The sequence below is a fragment of the Ostrea edulis genome, chromosome 5 (assembly GCF_947568905.1).
Source record: "Ostrea edulis chromosome 5, xbOstEdul1.1, whole genome shotgun sequence".
Lineage (NCBI taxonomy): Eukaryota > Metazoa > Mollusca > Bivalvia > Ostreida > Ostreidae > Ostrea > Ostrea edulis.
The window spans coordinates 52,081,310-52,108,895 of NC_079168.1; the positions used below are offsets into that span (position 1 = coordinate 52,081,310).

Sequence of the window (27,586 nt, forward strand, 5' to 3'; positions counted from 1 at the left end):
TATACAAATATATAGGGAATATAATTATTAAAAAATCTTCTCAAGAACCACTGGGCCAAGAAAATACAAATTTACACAAAAGCTTCCCGACATAGTGCAAATTTAAGTTTGTTAAAATCATGGTCCCCAGGGGTAGGATGGGGCTACAATAGGGGATCAAAGTTTTACATACAAATAAAAAGAGAAAATCTTTTAAAGAACCACTGGGCTAGAAAGGATTACATTTACATGAAAGCTTCCTGACATAGTGCAGATTCAAGTTTGTTAAAATTATCTCCCCCAGGGGAAGGGTGGGGTCACAATAAGGGATCAAAGTTTTAAAGACAAACAAATATATTGAGAAAATCTTTAAAAATCTTCTCAAGAACTATTTCGCCAAAGAAATTTACATTTACGCTTCCTTACATAGTGCAGATTCGAGTTTGTAAAAACCATATGGTCCCCAGGCGTACATGTAGGTTAGAAACACAAATGCTTTGCATGCGAATATATTGGCCCATGGGCCTCTTGTTTCATTTGTATCAATTTTTCATTTGTATTACATATTTTCATTTCATTTTATCTTTTTCATTTGTATTGTATAATTTATCATTTGTATTGTATCTGAGGGAATGATTATTTTGGTTTGTTATAAAGGATTTCATTGGTATAATAAACCACAGTTCAAGCCATAGGTTAAATATCCTTTTCATAACTACTGGTTACCTTCTAGATTCTACTGAACTTAATTTCCCTCGCTTTTCAACCTCATGTTTAACTAGTCCTTTATGAAAATAGAGGACTAATTTATCTTGTATTTGAGCATCGGAACATCTTGCTTGTTTTCAACATGATATAGGCTAAAACTTGACCAATGAAATCCTTCGTAACAAATCAAAATAAACAATCCCTCAGATACAATACAAATGAAAAATACGAATGGAGAATATTGAATACAAATGGAAAATTATTCAAATGGATAAGAACAAATATTGCAAGTTTTGATATGCCATATGAAGTGTTACTTTCAAAATCTTTAAAACAAAGAATTACTTAAAAACAATTATTTATTGCATATACATATCCTCTAAACAAAATACTATGATTTCAGAATGACATAATTTGGGGTGAAAATCATGCAAAAAATGGCACAAATCTATTTTTAAAAAATATCAATTCACCAATATTAATCCTTTTATCATGCACAATAAAAGGTTGGAAGTGTATTAAGTCAAGAGAAAAAAAAAAACAAACAAAAATAACCACTGCATGTCAAGAACTACAATGATAATAAACAATAACAGGACTGTCACAACCAGCATTCTAACTTCCTACCATTCTTACTAAAAATTAAGCCCCTAGTTAAAATATGTGTTAAAACTTGCAGACATATCTTGGAATATATATGTAGTTCCTCACCACCGGAAGTAAACATTATACATGCACTCCAAATACACTCAAGATGGTCTACATAAAATGATTTGTCTTTGCTGTGCGCTACCAGTATATACAAGTGTCACTTCAGAAATAAAGTCAAACCATATCATACATGTACATACAATGTAATCTAAAATCTTCCACTGATGCCAAATTTATTATTCCACAACAATGTAAATGGTAAATTGATACAAGCATTATAACACTGGTGTTTAAAACAAGAACACACATACCTGTAAAAACTTCCAGAAACATCCAGGTCTATACCATATCTTTGATTTTTCTAACATTACCGGTAATTGTCATAAATTTCTAATATATCTGCTACTTTTTTTCTAGTGCAAGTCACAGAAAATACAGTTGTGCATAATAACTGCTGAATACTGAGGTTACTTGATGTAAAAATAAAGTCCTCAAGAATAATTTTGTGTATTTAAGTAGTAATGAAAAAAAAAACCTGAATGTTTGCAAAATTTCAAATTCTGAGGACGAATCTGCCAATGTGAGATAGTGGGAATAAAAGTCTTGTGAAATTATAATGATTTACAGTAATAAACAATGAAACCTGCTGTTTACAGCAATGAATATCGAACTGAATATATTCTTAATGGTTTTTCAAACCTAGTATATATATATATTTTGTATATATGAACAAGAATAGTATAAACGGTCACAAAGCAATAGAATAAATGTCTATCAAAATATTCAAACCAAGTAAATCATGAGTAAACAGCCATTTAATCCAATACTATTTCTTGGCCTGAAAATATCAATGTATTGTAATTATGTGCAACCGTTAACATATCTGTGTTTAATAGAAGGCTATTAATAAAGACTGGATTTCTTAAAGTCAATATATGTACATTTGAACAGTCTTCGCACATATATTCATGTTTGCAAACCACAAGGCTATCCGAGACAAAGATTTTCTGCATCAACAGTGTGAAATACAAAGTCTGCAAAAATTCTCATCAATAAAAATGAATTTGATTAAGAGTTTTTTGGGAAACAATAAGTTAACCCATACAAATAATACATAACCCTTTAAAAAGTAATAAATGTTAAAAACTTGTTTTCCATAAATCACTATCTTGCAACTATGATACTGAATCAAATGGATTTATAAAGGAATTTGAAGCTAGATTTAATACCTTAACAAAACATCAACAACTCTTTCAATGACGAATGACTGCCAGGGAATTCAATATTAGAAAAACGTGATTATGCTTACTAAACTAATGCACCATATGCATGATTACCAGGTAATCTCAGCACTGAAAATAATTCTATTATGATGAATCTATATACAATCTTGTGAATCTTAAACCTAAATATTGAGACCTGTCAATGTCAGACTTAATTCAGAAATGACACAATGCAAGGAAAATAAAAAGCTTGTTACTTCTGTGCACGATACATAATTCTCAATTCTACACTATTTACACTATACATAAAAGTTACTATTGTCATCGGTCAGATGACATACGGGCCTGTTTCTCTGGTGGCCCCTCTTCCTCTGATGACCCCCCTCTATCCTGTGGTGATGTTGGTTCTGCTTTGACATTTTTTCCTGCAAACTGCATCTGGAGTGCTTGAGCATGTGATAAAGGTATCAGGAGGTTCTGCAAGTTGGTAGTTGGTGTTAACCCACTAAAATGAAGATAGAATAATTGATTTTATTTACTGAGCAGTCTGAAATAAATTTGAACTGAAAAGAAAACAAAACTTGAAAGCACACCTGATGTCATACCTTGGTGTAAGTGATATTCCCGAGGCCTGGACAGCTGCTGTTAGGGGCCCTGGCAATCCTTCATTGGATGCAAATGCTGCTGAACCCAACAGCTTGGCCAAATCAGCACTATTTATTTGTAGGTCACCTACAAAATTATATAAATGTCACAAAAACTTTAATTTTTGTATTTAATCTATTTTGTTATTTGGGAACCAGTACATTTAATCAAAGCCTTGTGTATATAAGCATATATCTTCTATAACCTGGCTATGCTTTAAATATAATGCTCAGACTTACTGGGCAAAAGAGCTGATGGTAGAACTGAAGCTAACTGAGTGCTGGGTGTGGCTTGAGATATCTGCGGAGTGTCTAGGGATGTTGACTGTGATTTGGCAGCTGGTGTCTGTAAAATAACACAATTTGAAGACTTACTTAATACTGATTCATTTGGCATTCCCTTTCACCAGGTTTTAAAAGATAATCTTCAATCTGACTACCATGTACCAAATTATCAAAATTCCACTTCACACTACATTTAATAGAAATTGACACACTCTTTTGCCCTATTCAAAATACAAATGTATATGAAGGCTTGACCGACTTCAATTTTGATAAACAATGGTGTCACAGAGAATCTCCTGATAAGATGGTTCCATTCAACGAGTACTATCCTTAAACATAATTTATACTGCAAGACAAATTTTGCAGAATAAAAACCCATGTAGGAATCTCAAATGTTCCTTTAATTATCATTCATTACATTTGTTAAAAATACAAGTAAATTTCCTCACAAATTCTGACGTTTTTCCCCACTTGCTCAAAATTCCTGAATATTGAAAGATTTATGACAAGGAGATTCATTCAGTGAACTGTCTTTACTTTTGACTGTGCAGTCTAAAAGCAACTTCTCATTCCCACATATAGGTGGAAGAATGAGAAATGAAATGGTGTGACATTGTGTTCTTTTACTGCATTCACAACATTATTCAAGTACTGACAATATATGACCATGACCTGAGCCCTACAGATGCCCATTAGCCATATCTGTAACATGTATGAGACTGAAAAATGAAATGATACCCAACACATGGCTTCCATAAAATTGTTAAATTTGATACTGTCTACATGTATACTGTAGAATCACTTATATATATCATACTTCAGTTTCTCTTGAATGTGGAGTGTTAACTGCAAAATAACCTTCTCCCCTTCCCGAAATAATGGTTTTACAGTACATGATTTTAAAACTTTGATCACATATGTCCCAGTAGGCATCTCTTTCTCTCTCCCTCTACCATCTCTGCAACAAGTATGAGACTTTAAACTAGAATCGTATTGTTTTATATGATATCCAAAACTCTTATACATCCATTTGATTACCAACTGTAACCTTGATCTAGAACCTATAGGTAGGTATTCTGTATAGATCTAGAACCTATCCGTGGGTATTTTGTATAAGGGATTACTGACTATGACCCTGATCAATGGCAGGTAGAGAGAGAGAGATGCTTATTGATTTCTGATTGTAGCAAGTAAGAGACCAACAGCTGGAATGGTACATTTTATGGTGTCCACAACATTTTTTTATACCCTGTATTACTGGGACTGGCGAGGGCATATTTAAGGTTGTCAAGCATCTAATTATCAACAAAATCATTAATGCTGTCTTACATCAGATTTGGGTGGAATAACAACTCTTAGATTTGGTTTTCCTTTTCCTTGATTGAAGTCGGTATCCTTGCTGGCGGTATTTGGAGACATTTCGATTTCCTGGGTCCGTTGGGTGGGAAACGTTTTTGTTGCAGTCACTGCAGGATGGACTTTAGTGGCTGCTTTATAAAATACACATCATAAACAGTTTTGTAAAACAAGTTTCATGTAGATTTCATATGGAAATGTACCTTTAGTCCTTTACAATTTACATGTAGGTATTACAGAAAAGATCAACTACACATACAACTTTACTTCATAAAAGAACAGAAATTCGAGCTGAAATTTCAATGTTTTATCACAATTTTTCATAATTTTACCTGTTGGTTGTTGCATGGAGGTATGGGCTGTAGGTGGCTGTAAGAGAACTACAGAGCCCCCTGACCCCTGCTGCTGACTGGTCTGGGGAAAGGCACCACCCTGTACTGGAACAGAAACTGGCATGGGCTGCTGGTATAGCACTGGCTACAAATACAAATCAGAATAAAATGCCGCATTGGTGCCAAACTAATAGTAGTCAAGGTCAACTTATGTCACCAATGAACTATTTCAGAAACAATATACATAGTAATAAAACAACATTCTGTAAGTATTGCACAGCATAGTCGTGCCATAGTGATACATGTCCCCTACAATCCCCAAGTCAAGTTGTTTGCATAATATTCTGCCTGAATAATCTTACACATCAAATCAACTATTCTTTAGTTAAAGTTGGACATTAATATACAGAGTAAAATTAGCTCTAACGAGCTATTCATTGACTTTATTAATTATTCTAACCGTTTATGCATAATCAAAAAATCTTGTAAAGACGAAACTTTATATGTAAACATACAAACCAAATTTCAGTTTCCTAAATCAAAGCACGATTGGGAAAAAAAGTCTGAAAAACTACCGTAAGTTGTGACGGATGGAAGGACAGATGGAGTGCAATTAAACTAGTAGTCACTGTCAGTAGGGGACTAATAACAACTTAATGTTCAAAATTGGTAAAATAGATTCAAATCTATGGAGTTTCTACAAGAGGCCCACAGGCCTTATCAGTCACCTGAGTACTAGTGAAAAAATATCACTACTCCAAAGGGCTATGGAATCTAGAAAAAATTTGCTGTTCTGAATATCTAAGCCAAATTCTAATGTTCAGCAACAGTATAAAACAAGTTGTGTTCTTAAAACTTCACTGCCCTAAAAAGTGCATACACGGATGAAAGGCTTTACATAATATAATAGTTGTATTAACATTAAAACATTAAAAGATATGACTAATTTGGACCCATCCTAGAGTCAAAACCCTGGGCTGTGAAATTCACCATTTTTTGTACATTTTTTCCTGCTATTCTTAAGTATGCATTTAGATTTTATACAGTATCAGCAAACTTAAACATAAATATTATATACTAAGTTTGACCCCACCCTGGGGTCAGAACCCCTACTCTGGGGATCATCAAATTTACAATTTTGGTAAAGGACTATCTGCTCTTTCTAAATATCCATTTAGTATCAATACCACTAAAGAAGATGTTATTTAAGTGTTTTACACATACACACTATATATTAGGTTTGCCCCCCCCCCCCCCTCCGGGGGGTCAGAACCCCTATCCCGGTGATCATAAAATTTACAATTTTGGTAGAGGCCTTCCTCCTCTACATCACTATGCATTTAGTTTTTCTTACACATGTACAGTTCTATAGAAGTAGATTTATGATAATTGGACAATTTTGGGCAGTTATGTCCCCCTTGTCCCAAAGATGCTTTATACCAAATTTGAAAAGAATTGGAATAGTAGTTATCAGGAAGTTAAAAATGTTCAATTGGTCACCTAATAATCAAAAGGATACAATAAAGCATCCTCTGTGGGAATATCCAAATGTGCAACAGTTTTTCAGTGAATTCATGTCAAAATACCAAAAATGGTGATTAAGTGTCATTTTATAAGGTCTTAATTCTAAATTTTACTTAATTTTATCAAATTGAGAATAAAAACCGAGTTGCATTTGGGTTCTTGCACAAAATACACTTTATTTTGAAACAATAACATAATATCTCCATCTTGGTGGACAAATAGAGCCACACACACATTATATATATATATAGATAAGATAAGATAAATTTATTCCAATTTTGGGCCCAGAGGGCATAACAGTAAGACATTTTATAAAGAAGGAAATTCAAAAAAGAAAGAAAGTTTACAACATTAACTACAGGTTACATAGACTGCAAACTGCGTGTGGATGCAGCATGTTGGGGAAACAAGTACAAACATATATGAATTGCTAATCATGTATATATACAAGTGGATGGACAGTATCAGTATTATACCAATATATGAATTATAAACTATAATGATTTTTGCAGTTTTAAAGCATCACTTCTTTTTCTGAAAGTTTGCACTAAATATTCGCTCAATTTGACAATTACTGGTTTGTCTTCATTAATCATCAACCAAGTAAATTTGTCCTTATTTGTTAGATAGATAAAATTTTTGTTGAGCTTGTATATACCATTAAAAAACATATTTCTCTCTTCAACATAGAATGGACAATCAGTAAGGAAATGAAATTCATCTTCAACAGAATTAAGGTTACATAATTCACATATTCTTTTGTTTCTTTCTAAAGAAATCTTATGGCCAGAATTGGTTTTTGTAAATTCATATCTTCCTCTTTCAATTCGAAGGTCATGTGCACTAATTCGAAATCTACATAGAGTTTTTCTTAATTCTAGGGATTCTAAAAATATATAACTTTCCATAGTAAAGTTTTCTTTATACGAAAAATATGTTGTGAGTTTTCCTGATTTCTGACCCTCTTCACGTCGTTTTGACCAGTAAAGTAAAAATTGTTTCCATACCTGATTCTTCATTTGTTTTTTGAAAAATGAGAATTTGAGATTTTTACAATTGGGTACCAAAATGCCCATTTTTTCCTAAAATAATTAACGTTATATATACACATACACACACACAGAGAGAGAGAGAGAGAGAGAGAGAGAGAGAGAGAGAGAGAGACCTTTTAATACTTGTGATTATAAAACAATATTGCATAAAAGTACAATCAGTCATAGCATACTTTGGCAGTCACAATTTTAGAGAAATCTGACAATTTGATCAAGCCAATGAAAGCATAATAAAACGGCATTATAAAACTCTATAAATGAAAGAGTTATCTCTTCGATCAGAGATGTAGTGCTACACTGCCATCATTCTCAGCAAAAATTCATCTAGCTCCTGATTCACAACGCATAATATTGAATGTGCTTACTTTTTGTGTCCCTCCCTGCATTACCCTGGCATACTCCTGGTCAATCCTACGATATTTGTCCTCTGTGTTGGGGGTCAAGTTGTAATCATCATCATCATCTCCCCCTTCTCCTTTCACATCCTTTTTATTCAACATCTAGAAATACACATATAACATACAGTACATGTATATACTGTGGTACAGGTAGTATTGGTTAGGTAGTGTCAATAGATATATATTGGCCTGGATAGCTCAGTGGTTGACCATTTGACTAGTAATGCACGAGTCATTCTTTTACATAGATTAACCCACATGAAATTGTTTCAAAATTCTTGCATTTCACATTTATATCTCTCAGTCTGACAAAATAACTCAGTCTACGAAATTAGCGGTAGTCCGAACGGCCGCGGCCAGTGATTTTCCTGTCGGACTTGTAAAATCCGCTTGGCAACAAGTCCGACTGGCTCGTAAAGAAATTACCCGTCGGAGTTTTAATTTGACAATCAGAAGTAAATAAATATTTCACGCATGCTCAAGTCATAGAATTAGAATAACTTGCCCCAAAGTCATTCGTCCCATTAATTACGCATCTTCACTTGGTCTGTTCCGGATTTGTCTTGAAAATTATTCAGATTTCGCATGCGTATTATTACATTTTTTTTTCGAGCAAGTGTAATTGAGTTCAGGCATGTGGATTTCCTGTAAATGGTTGCCCGAATGGCTTGTGGTTTGCAAATCTTAATATCATTGACTGATAACTGGACAAGAATATACTAGCTAGTATTGATTAATAGCATTTAAATGAACTGTATATATTGCCTGCATAGATCAGCAGTAGTGCACCTGACTAGTAATGCAGAGGTCTTAAATTTGATTTCTGGCCAGCCATACATTTTCGAATGATTCTTATTGCAATAGATATGCACTACACATGTACATTTTCTATGAAAATATTACAAATAATATGGTTTCTGTTAATCATTCTTTCTTACAGTACCTCCAATATGTCTTTGTTGGTCTGGCTGACCACAGTGTCATTATACTCTGTGTACTTCAGTAAGACTTTGTCCATGTCCGAGCTGGCATACTGATACAGCTTGTTGTTGGATGTGAAAATGATGAGAGCAATTTCACAGTCACAGAGTACACTCAGCTCATAAGCCTTTTTCATAAGACCAAATTTTCTTTTGGTGAATGTCACCTGTAAAAATATAAAACTGATGTTGAAATCAGATCAGTATGTGTGTTTGCAGTTGTCCGCAGCCATTCAAGGACCCTAAATTTTTAACCCTCCCCCTCCTGACCCAAGTGGTTTTTGACCTTTTAAATGCAATCAAAAAACACATAGTCTGACTGACCATTACCAATTTTCACATTTGTAATATCAGATAATAAAGATGACAGTCTTATTGAATATGTTCTTTTTACAAAGGATAAATTTTTTAATTGTTCATGAAAAAGTGAAGATAAGGAACAGATAACAATCCAATAAATCCTATAAAGAATACAAAATTGAGAGTAGGGCAAACATTGACCCCTGGGCCCATATTTACTAAAGTTCAGAGACATAAATGTAGAGTAAATCTAGACGTAGCGAATGTTTACGAGTGGGGCGGTATTCAGTAACAGTCGTATACATAGATTTACTTCAGGAATAAGAACAACTCTACGTGTGCTATAATAGAACATGTAAACTGATCGTAACTAAGAATAAACAAAGCAAGCGTCGACTTGTCAATTTTTAACAAAAATTTCTTTCATAAAGACCTTAGAAACCCTTTAGATGCATATAGAGAGAGAGGAAAGAACTAGGTTTTGGGTCATGGACAGAGGCAGCAAGATCAGCCCAGGATAGAATTAAATGGAGAGGACTTGTTCATGGCCCTATTCTCCACGAGGAGAGAAGGAATTAAGTCAAAAAGTAAGTCAAGATGCATATAGGCTGTTTAGTGATACACAAATTAATTGTATTTATCCATATTACACTAGATGAGCAAATTCAACTTTTTTTGCTTCGAAGTGAAAATAGCCGTGAAAAAAGCCACTGCTCACGTGCAAGTGCAGTCGTACATTTAAGAATTCATAAGTTACGTCTGCGGTTACAAAAGGTTTTGTGAATACCATTTTACGGGTACGTAACTCTAATCTTAAGTCAGACGTAAATCTTACGTTTATGTCTATGAACTTTAGTAAATATGGGTCCTAGACACACCAGGGTAAGATCAGGTGCCCAGGAGGAGTAAGCATCTCCTGATGACTGATCACATCCACTGTGAGTCTGCATCTTGATCAGGAAAACAGAGTAATCTATAGTCAAAATCAGTCTGTAAAGAACTGCCTAACAACTGGAATGAAACACGTCAGACAGTATTTGATCTAATGACATGGAAATTAAATGGATAGATTGATTGTTTTGTTTAACATCTATTTCAGAATTTTTCAACCATGTGGACATGTCACCACCTTCTTCATGTGCTTAAGCCTACTATGACACAGGACCTTGGCAGGGTTTGACATTTACTGTTTTTAGCACTAGACCAGTCAGGCTACTTCAAATGCTTTTTACTAGAACTGACCTTACATCTCCTAACCCTGACTAACCTTTCCAGAAAATATTAATAAAGTCTCAACCTGACCATTCAGACTAGTTACCCAACTGGACCTATCATTTAGTAGACTCGGTCTAAAGTATAATCCACAAGACCAATTTTCAATTTTGATAATGAGAGCTTGGTGAAGGAACAATCATTGCCTTTTATAACACATCAGTTCTCTTTGAAATAAGATAGTGTTTCATGGGCCACATCGCTCACCAAGGTCAAGGTTACAAGGTCAAACACCATGGTATCACAAGGTCTTGCCATAAAGAATCCACAGATATAAAATACAAAAGCCCTTCCTTAAATAGTTTAAGAGACAGATATATTCAATATGTTTTCTTAAAAGTAGGTCAAACTTCAAGGTCACAAATCATGGTATCACATGAAAGGTTTTGTCATAAAGAATTTATATACAACATATGTCTGCCCTACCTTAGATAGTTCAGGATATTCTTTAATACATTACATTTTCTTAAACGTAGTTCAAACTCCAAGGTCAGGGTCACAAGGAGTGTATATCTGACATATGAAAACCCTATCTCTCACTTTTTAAAAGTTAATAGTAAGGTTAAAGTTTTGAAATATGGGTCAAACTCCAATGTCAAGAACTCAAGATCAAAGAAACATTATGAAATCTAAAGCCTTACCATAAGGAATCCCCTTTTCCACTAAGTCCCCTAATAATCTTGACTTTTGGATCCCAAAATCAATTGGGTTTTTCCTCTCTTGATAACAAAGTTATATATGTGAAGTATCAAATAAACTGAGCAAAAAGTACAGCCTCAGGAATGTCTACAAGCTCAACGTTACTACATTTACCCACACACAAACAGTCCCACTCAGTCTTTAATTAGTCACTGGCCTGAAGACCCAAGTCCAGTAAAATTGAGATTGGGCTTACAAAATTATAACCTACACAAGACCATCAGCCCTGTATTTTTCATCAATATCATTGCCTTTTTGCTAAAATTATATTACAATCATATATTGAAATGGAGTGATGTTTGTAATCAGACTCAATAGCAAAGATAGTGTTTCTATCACACTTGAACTAATTCTGACTAAAACCCTTAAGTGGTTTAATGTAATCTTGTACTCTCTCTTCAAAGCTCAAAACAAAAAAAGTCATTCTTTCCAGTGGTTTTCTCTTTGGTCTAGTAAACAGTAATTCAAAATAAAATTTTTGTTAAGACTGGTCCCGTTACTCTATCCTAGCTTACAGTGAATTGTGCAGGGATAAAAAACTTAAGAACCAAATAATTAAAATTATTCACCAAAATTGGCATACATAAATGAAGAGCCATGTCTCTTTTCCATACATTACTAGACATTTTATTCTTTAGTACTATTTACCCATCTCAATAATTATCTGTCTGTATATACCTAGACAACATATTCTTCCAATCATGCAAAATGTATTCGGTCAAATTTTAATTCTTACATGTAAAATTCTTATATATTTCAAAAATAATAGCATGTTTTCAATAATTGATGGAAATTTTAATTCTTCAACTATTCTAATAAAATCTACATCATAAAATCTTAAATTCCTTATAATTCTTCATATTTATTAAGAATAAAACCATTTGCATTCAGAAATACATTTCCTACTAGTTCAAAGTTCAAATTAAATCTTACTGTATCATACTTGGTAAACTATGGCAAATAAAGTTTGATTTCATCTGAAACTCTTGAATCATTTATAAAACAACAAATCAAATCATTCATGTAAACACAAATATTTTAAAACTACAGGATATTCTACATTCTGTGGTTCAATATTGATACAAATACAACAAAAAGTAATGAAACCACAAAAGTTTACAAAAATGTTATTTTGTAGAAAATACAAAGGGAAAAACAAAGAACATCAAAGACTGATCCCTTTCTTTTGCATCTCTCTGTAGCTCATGTTCTTGTTTCCTGTTATTTTACCTGACGATTTCTTTCATCGTTAATTCTAGTAATGGAAATTTTCTTCCTTCCCATTTTGACTTTTCCAGTCGTTTATCACTCAATGTAAGCAGTCACTGATATCTGAAATTCCCAAAAACATCAAGTTACTCCTAGAAGATATTTTATAGACTACTGATTTTAAAAAAGCTTCAAAAGTAGCTAAACCCATGTCATATTTTGTAAATTTTTGAAAATTTATTTATTTTTCCAATACTTTGATGAAACATTTATTTTGACATTTATAGTTAACAAAAATTACCTTAATTGTTTCATGTTTACAATTAACAGGTATTATGTTTACACTCATCAGATATTCATTCTTACATGAGACAAGGATGTACAGTGCACTACCTAGCTTTGAATGTAAACATTTAATAGATCAACAGCTTGTCAAAATTTCTGAAGTAACCACAATAACATCAATACAAGATGAATGTATACTGTTCTTTCAAAGATGATATATAAAGCAAATCAGTAAAGTAAGGAATTATTTCCTATTATCATGCTAAAATGAGATTAAATTCCATAAAATTCTAAAAAGACCTTTCATATCCTGCGATTAAAGAGCTATTAAAAAAATCACCTTGTTGTTTACAAAAATAAACTTCTATATTAATACACCACGGAAACCCTGTAAAACAAAATTAGAACACGGCCGTCGCCATTTCGTGGCCACCTATATTCATAAAACGAAACTGGCTTATGATTTACAAGGAAGCCATTGCAACTGCATTATGGTGCACCAGGGCTTCCCAAGGCGATATCGAAAGTGACCACAAATGACACACAAATAATTCGATCACATTGCGTCTGAAATAAAAGATGTTACGATAACAATAGTGAGGAAATATGTACTAGGGTTCAGAATTAGTAGCAATCTCATGACCTGAGTGTTGATTTCAACTTTTTGGGCCTCTTCCAAACATGGAGAGAAATATTACCACAAAACATTCTCTCGTCAATCTTGAAAGCGCTAACATAAGAAAACGAAAAATACATGATAAAATATACAATCACAGATAAAAACAATAACATGAGAATTTATAAATATACCAAAACGGTTGCTATTTTTACTAACCAGTAGAATCTTCGTCGTTAAAACTGTACAAGTTGTGCTATTTTGGGCATGGAAATCACGATGGTATTTTTAGCAAAAATCCAATATGGCGAATTATTTCGCGCAGTTTAGATATGACGTCATTGTCAGCATGACTTTCGCCACATTTAAACTATCACTTTACTACGGAAAAATACTGATTAATTTATTTATCATCACATTTTTCTATATTTGAGATAAAGCAGAATATAATTGGAATACACGTCCTAATGATTATAACACGAAATATATCGAACTATATTCTTGGCGTAGTAATTTCATAGTTTCATAGGTCATACTTGCTATGCGGCGAAATGAGACACGCGCATGGAACTAAGGTCACACTTACTAACCTTGAAAAATTTATGCAGTGGTGGACGTGGAAATATCGGGCACACAAGCACACTTTATAACATCAATATGTAGGAAGTCAATGAAAACAACACCGGGCAAGATTCTACGGAAGCCGATAGGTGCCAGGTTTTAGAATTATCATCATTAATTTACCTGGCGACCGCCACTTAATTTATGTGGCGGCCGCCAGTTATTCCCCTCTTTCTCTCTCATAATGAAAGGGGTGCAATCCCTGTAAGATCCTTCTCTTGGACAATACTCGGTAATATGTAGATCTACGGTGTGATATGCAATATATTATGACCCCCCCCCCCTTCCCTTCAATTTAGGAGTATGGATTTTGGGCAGAAGAGAAATGTTTTGGGTTCCTTTTCTCCTTCAGTCCTTTAAGACAATTTCTCCGACGACTGTCCCTACACTTTGAATAACGATGCTACATGTCTGTGTACTATTCTACATTTTTCAGAAATAATCACTCGGCAGTATGAATTAACGTAGGTCGCGGGGGTACAGTAAACTGAAACTGAAACTGGCACTCCATAGTTTTGTTTGTGATGTCACCAGGTGAAGAGAAAGTCCTGTGCATGGTGCTCGGTAGCTGCAATAATGTAGCCCTCTCTGATTTTTTTTTTTTTTTTTTTTTTAGGAGAGGGCTACAACTCCTTAGGATCTCCGTAATGGTGCAAATGCGGGAGTGATTCACTCCCGCAACATTTGCGCTCATTCTAAACATTTGCTGACTTTCTTTACGTAAATAAAATGATATTCTATGTTTCTTAGTCAATATATAAATTTACAACCTGCAACTTAAGGTTTGTGAGGCTCTATTCTACCGTTTTCAACAATTTCGATAAATTCCAATTTCTCGATTCATATTTGTGCGCCATGTTTGATGTACTGAAGTATAAACTTCCGATTGTCAAGTCATTTGCATATGCCATATAAGGTAGTATTTACATCAATGGAAAAGTATGGAGGCGAAAGCTATTTCGTCGGTATTGAAAAGGTTTGAATTTAATATCAAGTTAAAAACCGAACAGCCGAGTGTAAATTCTTTCTGCAACAATATGATTTTCCTTTCTTTGTCGAAGTGGCTCGAGTAACTACATTTTCGCGCTGATTGTCAATGCTTAGGTTTTTCATTAGATCCACCTACGAGATCTCGCGATAACAAGCATGGCGGAGCAGACGAAGACTTTTGCATGCTGTACATTGTATTTAATGAAAAACACCTTTATTAGACATGCCCGAGCACAAAGTTGGTACTCCTTTTGGTGCAAACAACATTTGGGACTAATACACAGAGTTTATTATCGGTTATTTATAAAATTATTTTGCACCATTACGGAGATCCTATGGAATTGTAGCCCTATCCCGAAAACGTCAGAATTAAAAAAAAATTGGATAGGGCTACATTATTGCAGCTAGGTGCTCGGAGCTGTAGTAGTGAGGGTTCTTCAACATACCAATGACTACCACAACACGGGACCTCCGGTTTTATGGTCATATCCGAAAGACCCGCAACTCTCACTTCCAAAGGCCAAGCTTTTGAAGAAGGAGCAGTCACCACCTATTTAATGTCTCAGGTTTGACGCAGCCATGACAATCAAACTCACAACCTATCGACCGCAAAGTGCATGCTCTAAGCACCGAGATTTTCCAACCTCTCCTATATTCAAATGCTTCATAAAGATGCGAGAAGCAAGAGGACGATGTTCAAAGCAAATGTGCAGGGAAAAGTGGAAATGCAAAGTGCGAAACTAGTTTTTGTCGTTGCAACTTCACATTCCTGATCATTCACACTAATGTTAAGAAGTTCAGATATACACATACCCAAGTTCTTCTATATATCTGTATCACCTAAATAAGATCACCCTTGGGTGAAGGGCTTTCAGGTTTGTTCAAAATGAAGCGCCATGCCCACTTCAAAGGGGAGAATCACAAAAATTGGGTGGGGTCATTTGAAAATCTTCTCAAGAACCACTAGGCCAGGGGAGCTGAAATTACCTGAAAGCTTCCTGACATAGTACAGATTCAAGTTTGTTAAAATCATGGTCCCTGGGGATAGGATGGGGCCACAGTAGGGAATCAAAATTTTACATACTTGTATAGGCCTATAGAAAAAAATTCTTTAAAAATCTTCTTTTCAAGAACCATTGGGCCAAAGAAGTTTACATTAACATTAAAGCTTACTGCACTCTTACTTAGGTTAGGGCCACAATAGGAACCAAACTTTTACATGCGAATATCTATGGAAAATCTTTAGGTGAGCAATGTGACCCATGGGCATCTTGTTACACTTCGATACTTAGTATTAGATGATAGGTATATCAGTATAACTATTATACACAATTAATAACCTAGGGTTCTTTTACAGGAGAGAAAGTTTTATGACAGCAAAATGCAATTTTCTAACTGAGTACTGCAGGACCATTTGTTGAATGCTACTCATTAATGGATTCTTTTTCGAACGTAAACAATTTAAAGTTTATCGTTTTTATATACATGCATGTACACGCAATACTCCGATTCTTATATTTTTTCTCCGGTACTTTTTTTTTTGTCCAGGGGTGTTCACAGAACCTATACACAAGGCATTAAAATGAAACCTTTTTAAGGTGTTAGTACAGCATCTGTAGATGTGCAGAATGAATGTCATTTTGTCTGAACATGCGTGCTTTAGATGGTTAGTGTGTATCAGCTTTTGAATTAATTAAACCTTTTTGTTTTTCAATGAAATTGTTTGAGATTTATGTCGTAGGTCTCTATCGAAATTCTGATTTGATATAGAATCAAATTGTGATTTAAAACTTACATTTCTCATCCTATGCTTTCTCTTGATGATATTGTGGTCATTTACCATAGCAAAATAAGACATATCCTCTAGCCATTAATGAATTATCCAATTACGGTCCACCAATTACGGAATTTTGAAATATAGTATACGTCACGCAAGTTTTTAAATTTGCAAAAACATGCGGCGGAACAAGGTAGAAAAGCAGCACTGTTTGCCATTTCTAGCAAATTTAAGAAACATGAGTTTAATGTAGGAACTATGGGTTCTGTTCATCCTCACAAGTCAAGGTTGTTTGTGTGGAAAGTACGTGATCACAAAGCCTTGACTTATGAGGATGGGTTCTGTTTTGACACACGCTTGTAGTGTTTTACTTTATGGATCGGAATTGTGGGTTTTTTTCCAGATGTGCCGATGTAGTAAAAATATAAAAAAAACTTTTGTAAATATATCCTTGGTGTCGGAAGAACACAGGCACCTGAAGTATGGATATCACTACCCCCCCCCCCCCTTTTTTGGGGTAATTTTTTTGGTGGCAAAAATTTCTCTGAAATGTGTGAATTCCCTGTCTATCTCATCCCTCTTTCGATTTATGTAATCGTTTTCACGTGTGTTTGTAAGCTTTAGAGATTGACCTTCTACCGGTATAATAAAATGTATTTTATAAATTCATAAATGTTTGTGGTAATAACTCACAAGCTTGGCACCTGTGGGTTTCATGCTATTGAAAATGGTGACATGGAATGTAGTACTAAAACCTTCTTAGAATTTTTCTTCCCTTTGCAACAATTATAATTTACGTCGTATATCTTGTAATAAACAATGAAGTTTTAATATTCAAATTTTAAAAACATAACGAAAAAGCCAGATGACATCACAAGACATTTTACAAAACATGCATCGCTGCAAATTGTCAATGCATTGGGTATCGTTGTATTCTACACTATACTTTCATAGAATGGTTGTATCTAGCGTTATATGTTTAAAATAATCATTAATAAACGTCTTAATCGCAGTTTTCTTCCTTACGTTTATAGTATACATTTGTAATGATGTTGTCTTTTCACTGACGTAATTGAATTTTAGGTGGGTTTTTCTGTTTTCTCAAAATAAGAAGAAGACGAACGAAAGAGACCAATCACATGAAATTTTCTAAATACGTTGAAGTGTTTGAGCAAGTGGTAGGGGATCTGAGCAAATGCTATATATCATTCGAACCAGAATTCATTGAGTCACCTAATCGGCTATATGATTCTTATATAATTCTGTACAAAGAAAAATATGGGTCATTTTCTAACCCCTCCTCATGGACATCTACACTCTCTAATAGTAAATTGCCGTAAGGGTTGTACTCTGCATTAAAAACATGCTTGTATCCTGCGTAGGAATGGTTGTATCCAAATGACATTTGGCCACGGTGGGTTCTGGAGAAAAAGTCGGAAATGTTTACAGACGGACAGACGACCAACAACAGGTGACCAGAAAAGCTCACTTGAATATTTTCTCTATTCGTTTGTAAAACTTTGATCCCCTATTGTGACCCCAACATACCCCCAGGGGGCATGATTGGAACAAACTTTAATCTGCACTGTCAGGAAGCTTTCATGTAAATCTTCGCTCTTCTTGCTCAGTGGTTCTTAAGAGATTTTTAACGCTTTTCCAAATATATTTCTATGTAAAACTTTGATTCCCTATTGTGGCCCCATCCTACCCTTGGGGGCCATGATTTGAACAAACTTAAATCTGCACTATATCAGAAAGCCTTCATGTAAATATCATCTCCTCTTGCCCAGTGGTTCTTAAGAAGATTTTTAAATGACCCTACCCTAATTTTACATTTTGTGATTATCTCCCCTTTGAAGTGGGCATGGCCCTTTATTTGAACAAACTTGAAAGTCTTCACCCAAGGATGCTTTGTGCCAAGTTTGGTTGAAATTGACCCAGTGGTTCTGGAGAAGAAGATGAAAATGTGAAGAAGTTTACAATGCCGACACCAACGACGACAGACAATGGACAAATTTTGATCAGAAAAGCTCACTTGAGCCTTTGGCTCAGGTGAGCTAAAATTCAAGTGATCTGATTATGCTACTGCTTCTCAAAGCTAATTTTAATTAGATTGACCATACTGTACAAGTAATGGTGTTGTCTCATCCAAAGATTTTTTTTTATGGTACCCAGCTCCACATCAGAAGTTTCACTGTATTTCTGGATTAATCCAGATAACCCCAGTTTCATCGTACTGTCTTTCTATGTATTTCATGTGTATCATACAGTATAAAGTTTTTGTTTGATAACAATACATCAATATATAGCACAACAAGCCACAAATACGGTTTAATATCAATAATTTATTATGTCACAAATATAAACGCGCAACTAAAAACTGACATTGAAATGTACCGATACCTTTTCTACATCATCCAAGTTAAAGATGTCTCAAATTACCAAAAACTGAAAGTTCCCTAACATATTTTTTTTGGAGGTATTTATGAATTTTCAAAGTCTAATTCAAGGAATGTTTAAAATGTTAAGTGCCTATGACTTTCATTTCAGAAACAATGCCTGACATGAAAGTTGACCACATATTCTGCATTGGTCCTCTGAACACTAATGGCAAATGGTTCACTGGGGTGAAATGTGAAAGCAACAAGACGACGAGCAGTCGGAGAAGGGTTTTTACCCAGCATTCCTGCATAGATCTTAAACTTCAGCAAACCTGAATCTCTGGCATAGAACCTGCAAGTATAAAGAAATGTTTTCATCTAAATGCTGTAAATAATTCTAAATTTTGTGAGATTGTATTTCACGGCAGATTTATCGACAGCAAGATATTATGGTACACTAGGACAATTTTGCCCACAACTCATTTTCACCCTCATTCTTATTGGGCGAATTAAAAACTAAACCTAATAATAGTTTGGGGTGAATTTTAATCTAATAATAGTTTGGAGTGAATTTTAAATGAATTGCAATTGTTTTTAATGTCTAGGCGAAATTAACACAGAGCAACATTTTTTGCAGTATTTCCGGAAACATTTACTTTGTTAAACACTACACAATATCCTATATATATAAAATCCTTCAGGAAAATTTCATGCAAGTGCAGAATTAACCTTGCAAAAATCATTGTTTACATTGATTGATTGATGTTTTCCACCACACTCAACAAATTTTAAGTTATCTGGTGGTGCCCAGTTTTTATTGGTGGAAGAGAAAACCCAGATACAATGTACCTAAGAAGAGACAGCAGCTGTAGCACGACTGATTTAGTGTGTCCTTCCAGGTATCATACATGCACTGTGACTTCAGAAAATAGTGTCTAAGAATTTTACCTGCTTGCAAAAATTTAAGTTACTCATCCATAAAATATAATGTTGATTTGAAGCTTTTGTCTGTTTGAATGTATCTTTACAGGTGTCATGCATGCAAGTTTCCTCACACAAAATTTACATTTCCCATGTTTTTGTCTTTGATATCTTTACAAATTGTAATGACAGCTGCCATTTCCTCATGAATGTGTAGCAGCTGTAAATGAGCGTATGAATCTTGATAAATATATGTAGTACATTTATTCTATTAAATGGCAAAAATAAAAGTAGAATGTAAATATAGAAAAAAAAAAATGAAATGTTTGTAGGAATTGGTCCAGGTTGACAAAATCTAACTTTGTCACTCATTTGAAAAATAAATGTCAATTTCAGCACCTGTCAGAAGCAAGTTTGACTTTATGCATCCCTACAGATATAATTCTTGTACGTTTCATCATTCTAGAACATCATTTGGAACCTACTTTCAAAAATTTTAATTGGTCTTTGATCTAGAAAATGCAGGTCAATTGCAGCATTTGATCAGGCTAAACACAACCTTTCTCTCACAGAGTTAGAATCCTTAACAACTGTTAACTATGGAAGGAGTTCCAATGACAAGCAATCAAAAAAATTTGCCCCTTTTTGGATACCCTGGACATAAATTGAAATTCAAGAACCTTATTGCAAATCTACCAGTTAAGCCATAGCCACCTTGACAAATGCTAATGTGTATTCCTTTACTGTAATCTAATATCAACACATAAAGTTTTCTCACAGAGTATATATTTGTTATCTAATATTTGCAATGTTTTGTCACTGACCTGATTGGGTGATCACCACAGGCCTTCGGTCTCTCCATCATGGACACCCACTTGTCATCATAGCTGAAGAGAGCTAGGTCCAAATATGGACTGCTGCTGTAAGACTGCGAACTAATAGGAAGTTGAGCCAGAAGTCTCTTCACTGCTTCAGTGTGGCCTCCAAATTTAGCATTAATAATGGTGTGTTTAAATCTCTGCTGAATTTGACGTGCATGAATGTTACTTGAAGCAGAGCATGGGAATTGGGATTCACTGTGTAGAGTAGCATTTCTGAATAAATCACAGAAATTTTCAAAGAGTTCTAAGAGTTTATCTGAGGTATTTTCAAAGACAGCTAGCACTTCAGTTGTCATCATATTGTATACGACAAAAAAAGAAGGTTGGGAGTTTGGGTCCTGACATTTCAATGTTACAACATCTTCACTAGCATATTTGATCAACAGATGATTTTCATCAAGAAGCTGCATCTTCCACATTCTTAACACTTTGAACTGATCAAAATATTGATAAAATCTGCGGAGTGCATAGGAGGTGCCTTCTCCCTGTGCCCTGTGAAAAAGGAAGACCATAAGCCTGTGCTTGAGAGAATTGATCGTCTGCTCAGTATAGGGCCTGACAACTTGACCAGAATTTCTTTTGTTTCCCTGACTAAAGAAGAGCTGGTCATCTTCATAACAAAATCTTCCAATGCTTCTAACATCCACAAACTTTCCCGTAGGAGTGACATGGAAGATATGAATTGTCTGTTGTTGCACTGATAAAATGGCTAGAGTATTCTTATACAAGTACAATCCTTGATTGTGAGAGAGGAAAATCTTATCAAATTTGAACTGACGTGTGTCACACAATATCCCTGTCTCCAAGTCAATTATATGCAGGGAATAGTCCTCCAGTTGATATTTGTGGTTTGGAGACATGGACTCATTATTCTGATAAATGTCATGAAATAAAGGATGAGGGTCCTCAGGAATGTTCATGGCAGATCCAACTATGACATAGTTCCCATTATCTGTAAATAGACTGCATTCTCTGTTTAACTGTTCTCCATTTTTAGCGACGAGTGTTTTATGTCTCAGTTTAAAAAATCGGCCAAAGAGTTTGGACCGAATATTGACTGATGCTTGGTCATTGTTCAGCGACATGAAATCTCCATGGACATTTTGTAGCAAGTCTTCTGCAGCAGCAGACCCCTTTAAAATTAATTTAAAAAATTGTATTATTTCAACAGTATGCGACTCAAAATCTTAATTCATAAAACAGGACTCATCAAAATTTGCTTAGGCTTAGCACAAAATGAAATTTTGATTGCTTGATGTCACATCTAATATGAATTTGTACATAATTGTACTCAACCTGATTTGTGTCACTTCAATTGTATAGTCCTGATTTCAACAGTGGGTATTTTCCAATTAGTAATGAAATAAACTACAACTAATATTTGTTGACTAAACTCTTTGGAATAAATGTTTTATCAACTACTGGAACTAAAGTGTTGCCTTTGGCCTCAGAAACATCTTGGTTCTCAGATATGACAAAATAACACGCTGCCATTGATTCGCCTGGAACTTGAAACAATGCAAAACATTTGAATTTTACCTGAAAAGAGTAGATCTCCAGTGATGTTTGGTCAGAAGAAAAGGCAATGAAGTACTTTCCATCTGGTGAAAACTTTCTAAGAAAGCATGGTGGCTTCTCTACATTCACAACAGTATAATTTGGGAAAACATTGGTGTATAGTGATCGCACTTGATGGAAGTGAGTCCCAGGGCGGGGGGCATGTGTCTGTCTATGAAATAGCCTATATACAACATTCTGGTTGCTGATACGCCTTGGAAGAAGTTCTTTTCCATCATATCGTAGTCCTTGTCCAGTTTGGTAAGCCAAGTTATGGGCAGACATGTTCTAATCCTCTCATTGTTCTATCTGTAACCACAGTAGATATAAGTACAATGTATAGGTTTACTGACAATTGTTACAGTACTCAGTAGATACAAGTACAATGTATAGGTTTACTGACAATTGTCACAGTAGATACAAGTACAATGTATAGGTTTACTGACAATTGTCACAGTAGATACAAGTACAATTTATAGGTTTACTGACAACTGTCACAGTACATACAAATACAATGTATAGGTTTACTGACAATTGTCACAGTAGATACAAGTACAATGTATAGGTTTATTGACAATTGTCACAGTAGATACAAGTACAATGTATAGGTTTACTGACAATTGTCACAGTAGATACAAGTACAATGTATAGGTTTACTGACAATTGTCACAATAGATACAAGTACAATGTATAGGTTTACTGACAATTGTCACAGTACATACAAGTACAATATATAGGTTTACTGACAATTGTCACAGTACATACAAATACAATGTATAGGTTTACTGACAATTGTCACAATAGATACAAGTACAATGTATTGGTTTACTGACAATTGTCACAGTACATACAAGTACAATGTATAGGTTTACTGACAATTGTCACAGTAGATACAAGTACAATGTATAAGGTTTACTGACAATTTTCACAGTAGATACAAGTACAATGTATAGGTTTACTGACAATTGTCACAGTACATACAAGTACAATGTATAGGTTTACTGACAATTGTCACAGTACATACAAGTACAATGTATAGGTTTACTGACAATTGTCACAATAGATACAAGTACAATGTATAGGTTTACTGACAATTGTCACAGTACATACAAGTACAATGTATAGGTTTACTGACAATTGTCACAGTACATACAAATACAATGTATAGGTTTACTGACAATTGTCACAATAGATACAAGTACAATGTATTGGTTTACTGACAATTGTCACAGTAGATACAAGTACAATGTATTGGTTTACTGACAATTGTCACAGTACATACAAGTACAATGTATAAGGTTTACTGACAATTGTCACAGTTGACACAAGTACAATGTATAGGTTTACTGACAATTGTCACAGTACATACAAATACAATGTATAGGTTTACTGACAATTGTCACAGTACATACAAGTACAATGTATAGGTTTACTGACAATTGTCACAGTAGATACAAGTACAATGTATAGGTTTACTGACAATTGTCACAGTACATACAAGTACAATGTATAGGTTTACTGACAATTGTCACAGTAGATACAAGTACAATGTATTGGTTTAATGACAATTCTCATAAATTCATTGTAAAATTGTTATTTAGGAATACATGTATATGTAAATGTCTATTAGTATTATTGGAGTACAAAAACAATGGAAGCATTAGGTAAATTGTATAAATTGCAAACATGCCCCCCCACCCCCCCACCTACAATACAAACTAGAGATTCCTTCCATATAATTATTTGTATGTGGTGGGCTGTCACCATGTTTTGTATCGCTGGGCATACCAACAAGTTAAAACTGGAAACTCAACGTGACCATCTGCTATATTTCTTGATGTAAAAAAAACAACCCCCCATACATTTGTATATTTTGTTGCACAAAACAGTCTTTTCATTTAGATCTGCATGATTTATCATGATGTCAAACTTAGACTGTGCCGTCACCTCTATAATCTTGCCCAGCTATGATTGATATTACATTTTATTGTACATTAAGCCTAACAGGACACACTGCATTCATAAGATAGAATGAAATCGAGATTAATCCATGCAAGTTCAGGTCAACAAGAAGTGACTTTGCAAGATCGAAAAAGACAGTAGTTAGGATTATGGGATTTTCTTTTATTTGAACACTGAAAATTAATTCAGCGTACACATGTGTAGACTCAAAATTTCTCTAACCTAATCTTTAAAAAAGCAGCTTTAAATAAAAGAGTTAACTGCTTTAAAGAGTAGGTTAGAGAAATTTATAGTCTACTCATGTATACAATGAAGGAATTTTCAATGTTGCAATAGAAGAGCTCACTGACTGCCCTTTGGACCGTTGTTACTAGAGCACCTGACTACACATTCTCAATCTGAGGTCAAGAAGTTTAATTCTGGTTTAGTCTATGTCATACCCTCACCCTTAAAATCCTGACACTATAGCACAATATCATAAATCAGTCAACTTTCGATTCAAAGACAACCTTCATATATTAGGCCACAGGGGCTCGTCATGAATTGACCCTCTCTATTCTATATTAAAAAATAAATGTTAATATAGAATAGATGATGTCAAATTTTAATAAGACAAAAATTTTCTAAATCAATCACTGAATCAGATCTATCTAAAGTCAAAGTATAATTACTCTTTACTAATCAAATGATTTTTCCGTTTATAACTCTTAATGCTAAATGAATCATTCTTAAAGTAAACAGTTGTGCATACATTTGGTAAGGATTATATTAAAATAGGATTTCCCAGATGCAAAATAAGACGCTGAACTGTGGCATATGGCCATGTTTAAGATTGTAGCAGCTACATAGTGCTACGTACGAAGTTGACTGAACATTTACAATGTCTAGACTAGCTTTATGTAGGATAACAAGTATTATTCATACAATGGGTTTAATATAAACCTTCAACAGGTTGGGAACACTTCCCCTATAGCAAGATATTCTCGCTAAAATGCGATTATCCCTCTTTAGTGAGAAAGTAAACATTACCATAAACAGGTGTTTTGGCGTCATTATTAAAAATAATGGCAAATCCCGTGCAACGCTGAAAGTGCAACACACACTCAGCATGATGCGAATTGTTTCTATGAAATTTACAACATAGTCAAGAAATTGCATATCAAAGTTGCTGCGTAAAAGGGAAGCAGTCTGAAATTCAATACATATCGTGAGTGTTTTTGTTTTGATTAATATATTTGCAGAAGTATCGGACATTTTGGCACTTTTTCTTCTTTTCATGTGAAACACAAAGAAATATACTCCACGGGTTTTTTTCTCGGTTGTACGGGTTATATATACTCTCGCTAGAGAGGGATAATCGCGTTATAGTGAGAACATCTCGCTATAGGGGAAGTGTTCCCAACCTGTTCAACAGGTTGGGAACACTTCCCCTATAGCGAGATATTCTCGCTAAAACGTGATTATCCCTCTTTAGCGAGAAATAAACATTACCATAAACAGGTGTTTTGGCGTCTTTATTGAAAATAATGGCAAATCCCGTGCAACGCTGAATAAGTGCGACACACACTCAACATGATGCGAATTGTTTCTATGAAATTGACAACATAGTCATGAAATTGCATATCAAAGTTGCTGCGTAAGAGGGAAGCAGTCTGAAATCCAATACACATTGTGAGTGTTTTTGTTTTGATTCATATATTTGCAGAAGTATCAGACATTTTAGCACTTTTTCTTCACGAAAAGATGTACTTCGCGGGTGTTTTTCTCGGTTGTATGGGATATATTTATTCTCGCTAGAGAGGGATAATTGCGTTTTAGCGAGAATATCTCGCTATAGGGGAAGTGTTCCCAACCTGTTCAATGATATAGCAGTAAGCATGAACACAGCCCCAGTCTTTAATATAATCATGATGGTGTGTACAAGACTTGTAGAGGATTTTCCTACTCATTGAAAACTTAAGAAGATAAGTTTTCTAAAAATTCCAAATTTCTTGTAAGCCCTGCATACAATATCTGGATAACCATTGCAGTCCAGGACTATCTGCTTATTATAGGCTACTCTGTCAATAGTCACATATATCTTCCGATAACACGTTCTAACCTTATTTGAATTATCCATTACAACGTTGAAGTAGAGTACGTATGGGAAAGGCGCAAGTCTTCAAACTACACGATGACAAAAGAAGAAAATTATCAAAATATTATTACCAACCAACATTTGATCGGATGCTAGCTGTAGCCAAAAAATCTTTTTGGTATGCCGATCCCGATAGAAATGTCAGAAGGCGCGGATCCAAGATTTCGAGGGGGTCCAAGCTTGGTTAAACCCAGTGTGACTAAAGCCAGTCCCTAATAATTCACAACGAAGTGAATTAGTAGGGGCTGGCTTTAGTCACACTGGGTTAAACCTGGAAAACAGGAGGTTTATGGAAAGTTTCTTTTGGGACTGACATGATAAAAGCTATATACATGCATGTAATTATATTTTGCTCAATGTATGTCAAAAAACATATACATGTATTTAATGCTTATACTTGCATTATGTTTACATTACTACAAGATACTGATATCTAAACATGAATTTAAATTTTCTAGAACTTTCCGTGCCTGTTTGTCAATAATGACACAGCAATATTTGGCAGCTTTGGATAGGATTGGCATTGTGATATGTCAGCATTAATTATAATAATTATTGTTTAAGTGTGGAAATCATGACATCTCTGTGATTGTTATTTAGCAGTGTGATGTCACACATACACTATTGCTCAAGAAAACATTCAAAATATTTCATAAGCCATAAAAATCGTTTTTGAATATAATTAATATATCTATATCAAGTATTCCTTATAATATTACAGGGACTTGTCACATGTATTTATTTTATATATTGTAGATGTAAATATATCAGATATCAAGTATTCCTTATAATATTACAGGGACTTGTCACATGTATTTATTATATATATTGTAGATGTAAATATAT

At 34.4% G+C, this 27,586-nt stretch overlaps 2 protein-coding genes across 7 annotated transcripts; both read right to left on the reverse strand.

Moving 5' to 3' along the window:
• Positions 1 to 1,028: 1,028 nt before the first annotated feature.
• LOC125651451 (myocyte-specific enhancer factor 2C-like) lies at positions 1,029 to 14,605 on the reverse strand. Of its 6 annotated transcripts, none has more exons than XM_048880047.2 (9): positions 14,104 to 14,605; positions 12,634 to 12,735; positions 9,096 to 9,299; positions 8,120 to 8,254; positions 5,179 to 5,323; positions 4,820 to 4,980; positions 3,446 to 3,551; positions 3,167 to 3,293; positions 1,029 to 3,066 (listed from the first exon to the last, which is right to left on the reverse strand). In XM_048880047.2, the coding sequence occupies exons 2-9, from the start codon at positions 12,685 to 12,687 to the stop codon at positions 2,883 to 2,885; spliced, it is 1,116 nt and encodes a 371-aa protein (XP_048736004.1). In that variant the 5' UTR covers positions 12,688 to 12,735; positions 14,104 to 14,605; the 3' UTR covers positions 1,029 to 2,882. The 6 variants fall into 6 exon arrangements, with proteins under 6 accessions (XP_048736004.1, XP_048736002.1, XP_048736006.1 ...); XM_048880045.2 differs by lacking the exon at positions 14,104 to 14,605 and adding an exon at positions 13,733 to 13,854; XM_048880049.2 differs by lacking the exon at positions 14,104 to 14,605 and adding an exon at positions 13,733 to 13,846 and having other exon boundaries at positions 4,820 to 4,977.
• Positions 14,606 to 19,226: 4,621 nt separating this feature from the next.
• LOC125652514 (DET1 homolog) lies at positions 19,227 to 26,862 on the reverse strand. Its single transcript, XM_048881758.2, has 4 exons — positions 26,705 to 26,862; positions 22,624 to 22,950; positions 21,028 to 22,217; positions 19,227 to 19,634 (listed from the first exon to the last, which is right to left on the reverse strand). Exons 2-4 carry the CDS (start codon positions 22,924 to 22,926, stop codon positions 19,448 to 19,450), a joined length of 1,680 nt encoding a protein of 559 aa, XP_048737715.2. The 5' UTR covers positions 22,927 to 22,950; positions 26,705 to 26,862; the 3' UTR covers positions 19,227 to 19,447.
• Between the last annotated feature and the right edge of the window lie 724 nt (positions 26,863 to 27,586).

Coding starts and splice junctions, on each gene's coding strand:
- LOC125651451 (XM_048880047.2), bottom strand. CDS start 12,687: ATGGGAAGGAAGAAAATTTCCATTACTAGAATTAACGATGAAAGAAAT. Junction 8,255..9,095: donor CCAACAAAGACATATTGGAG/GTACTGTAAGAA, acceptor GTGTATTTCTAG/ATGTTGAATAAAAAGGATGT. Junction 3,294..3,445: donor ACCATCAGCTCTTTTGCCCA/GTAAGTCTGAGC, acceptor ATAATTTTGTAG/GTGACCTACAAATAAATAGT.
- LOC125652514 (XM_048881758.2), bottom strand. CDS start 22,926: ATGTCTGCCCATAACTTGGCTTACCAAACTGGACAAGGACTACGATAT. Junction 22,218..22,623: donor TGGAGATCTACTCTTTTCAG/GTAAAATTCAAA, acceptor TTAATTTTAAAG/GGGTCTGCTGCTGCAGAAGA. Junction 19,635..21,027: donor TGTGGTGATCACCCAATCAG/GTCAGTGACAAA, acceptor TTATACTTGCAG/GTTCTATGCCAGAGATTCAG.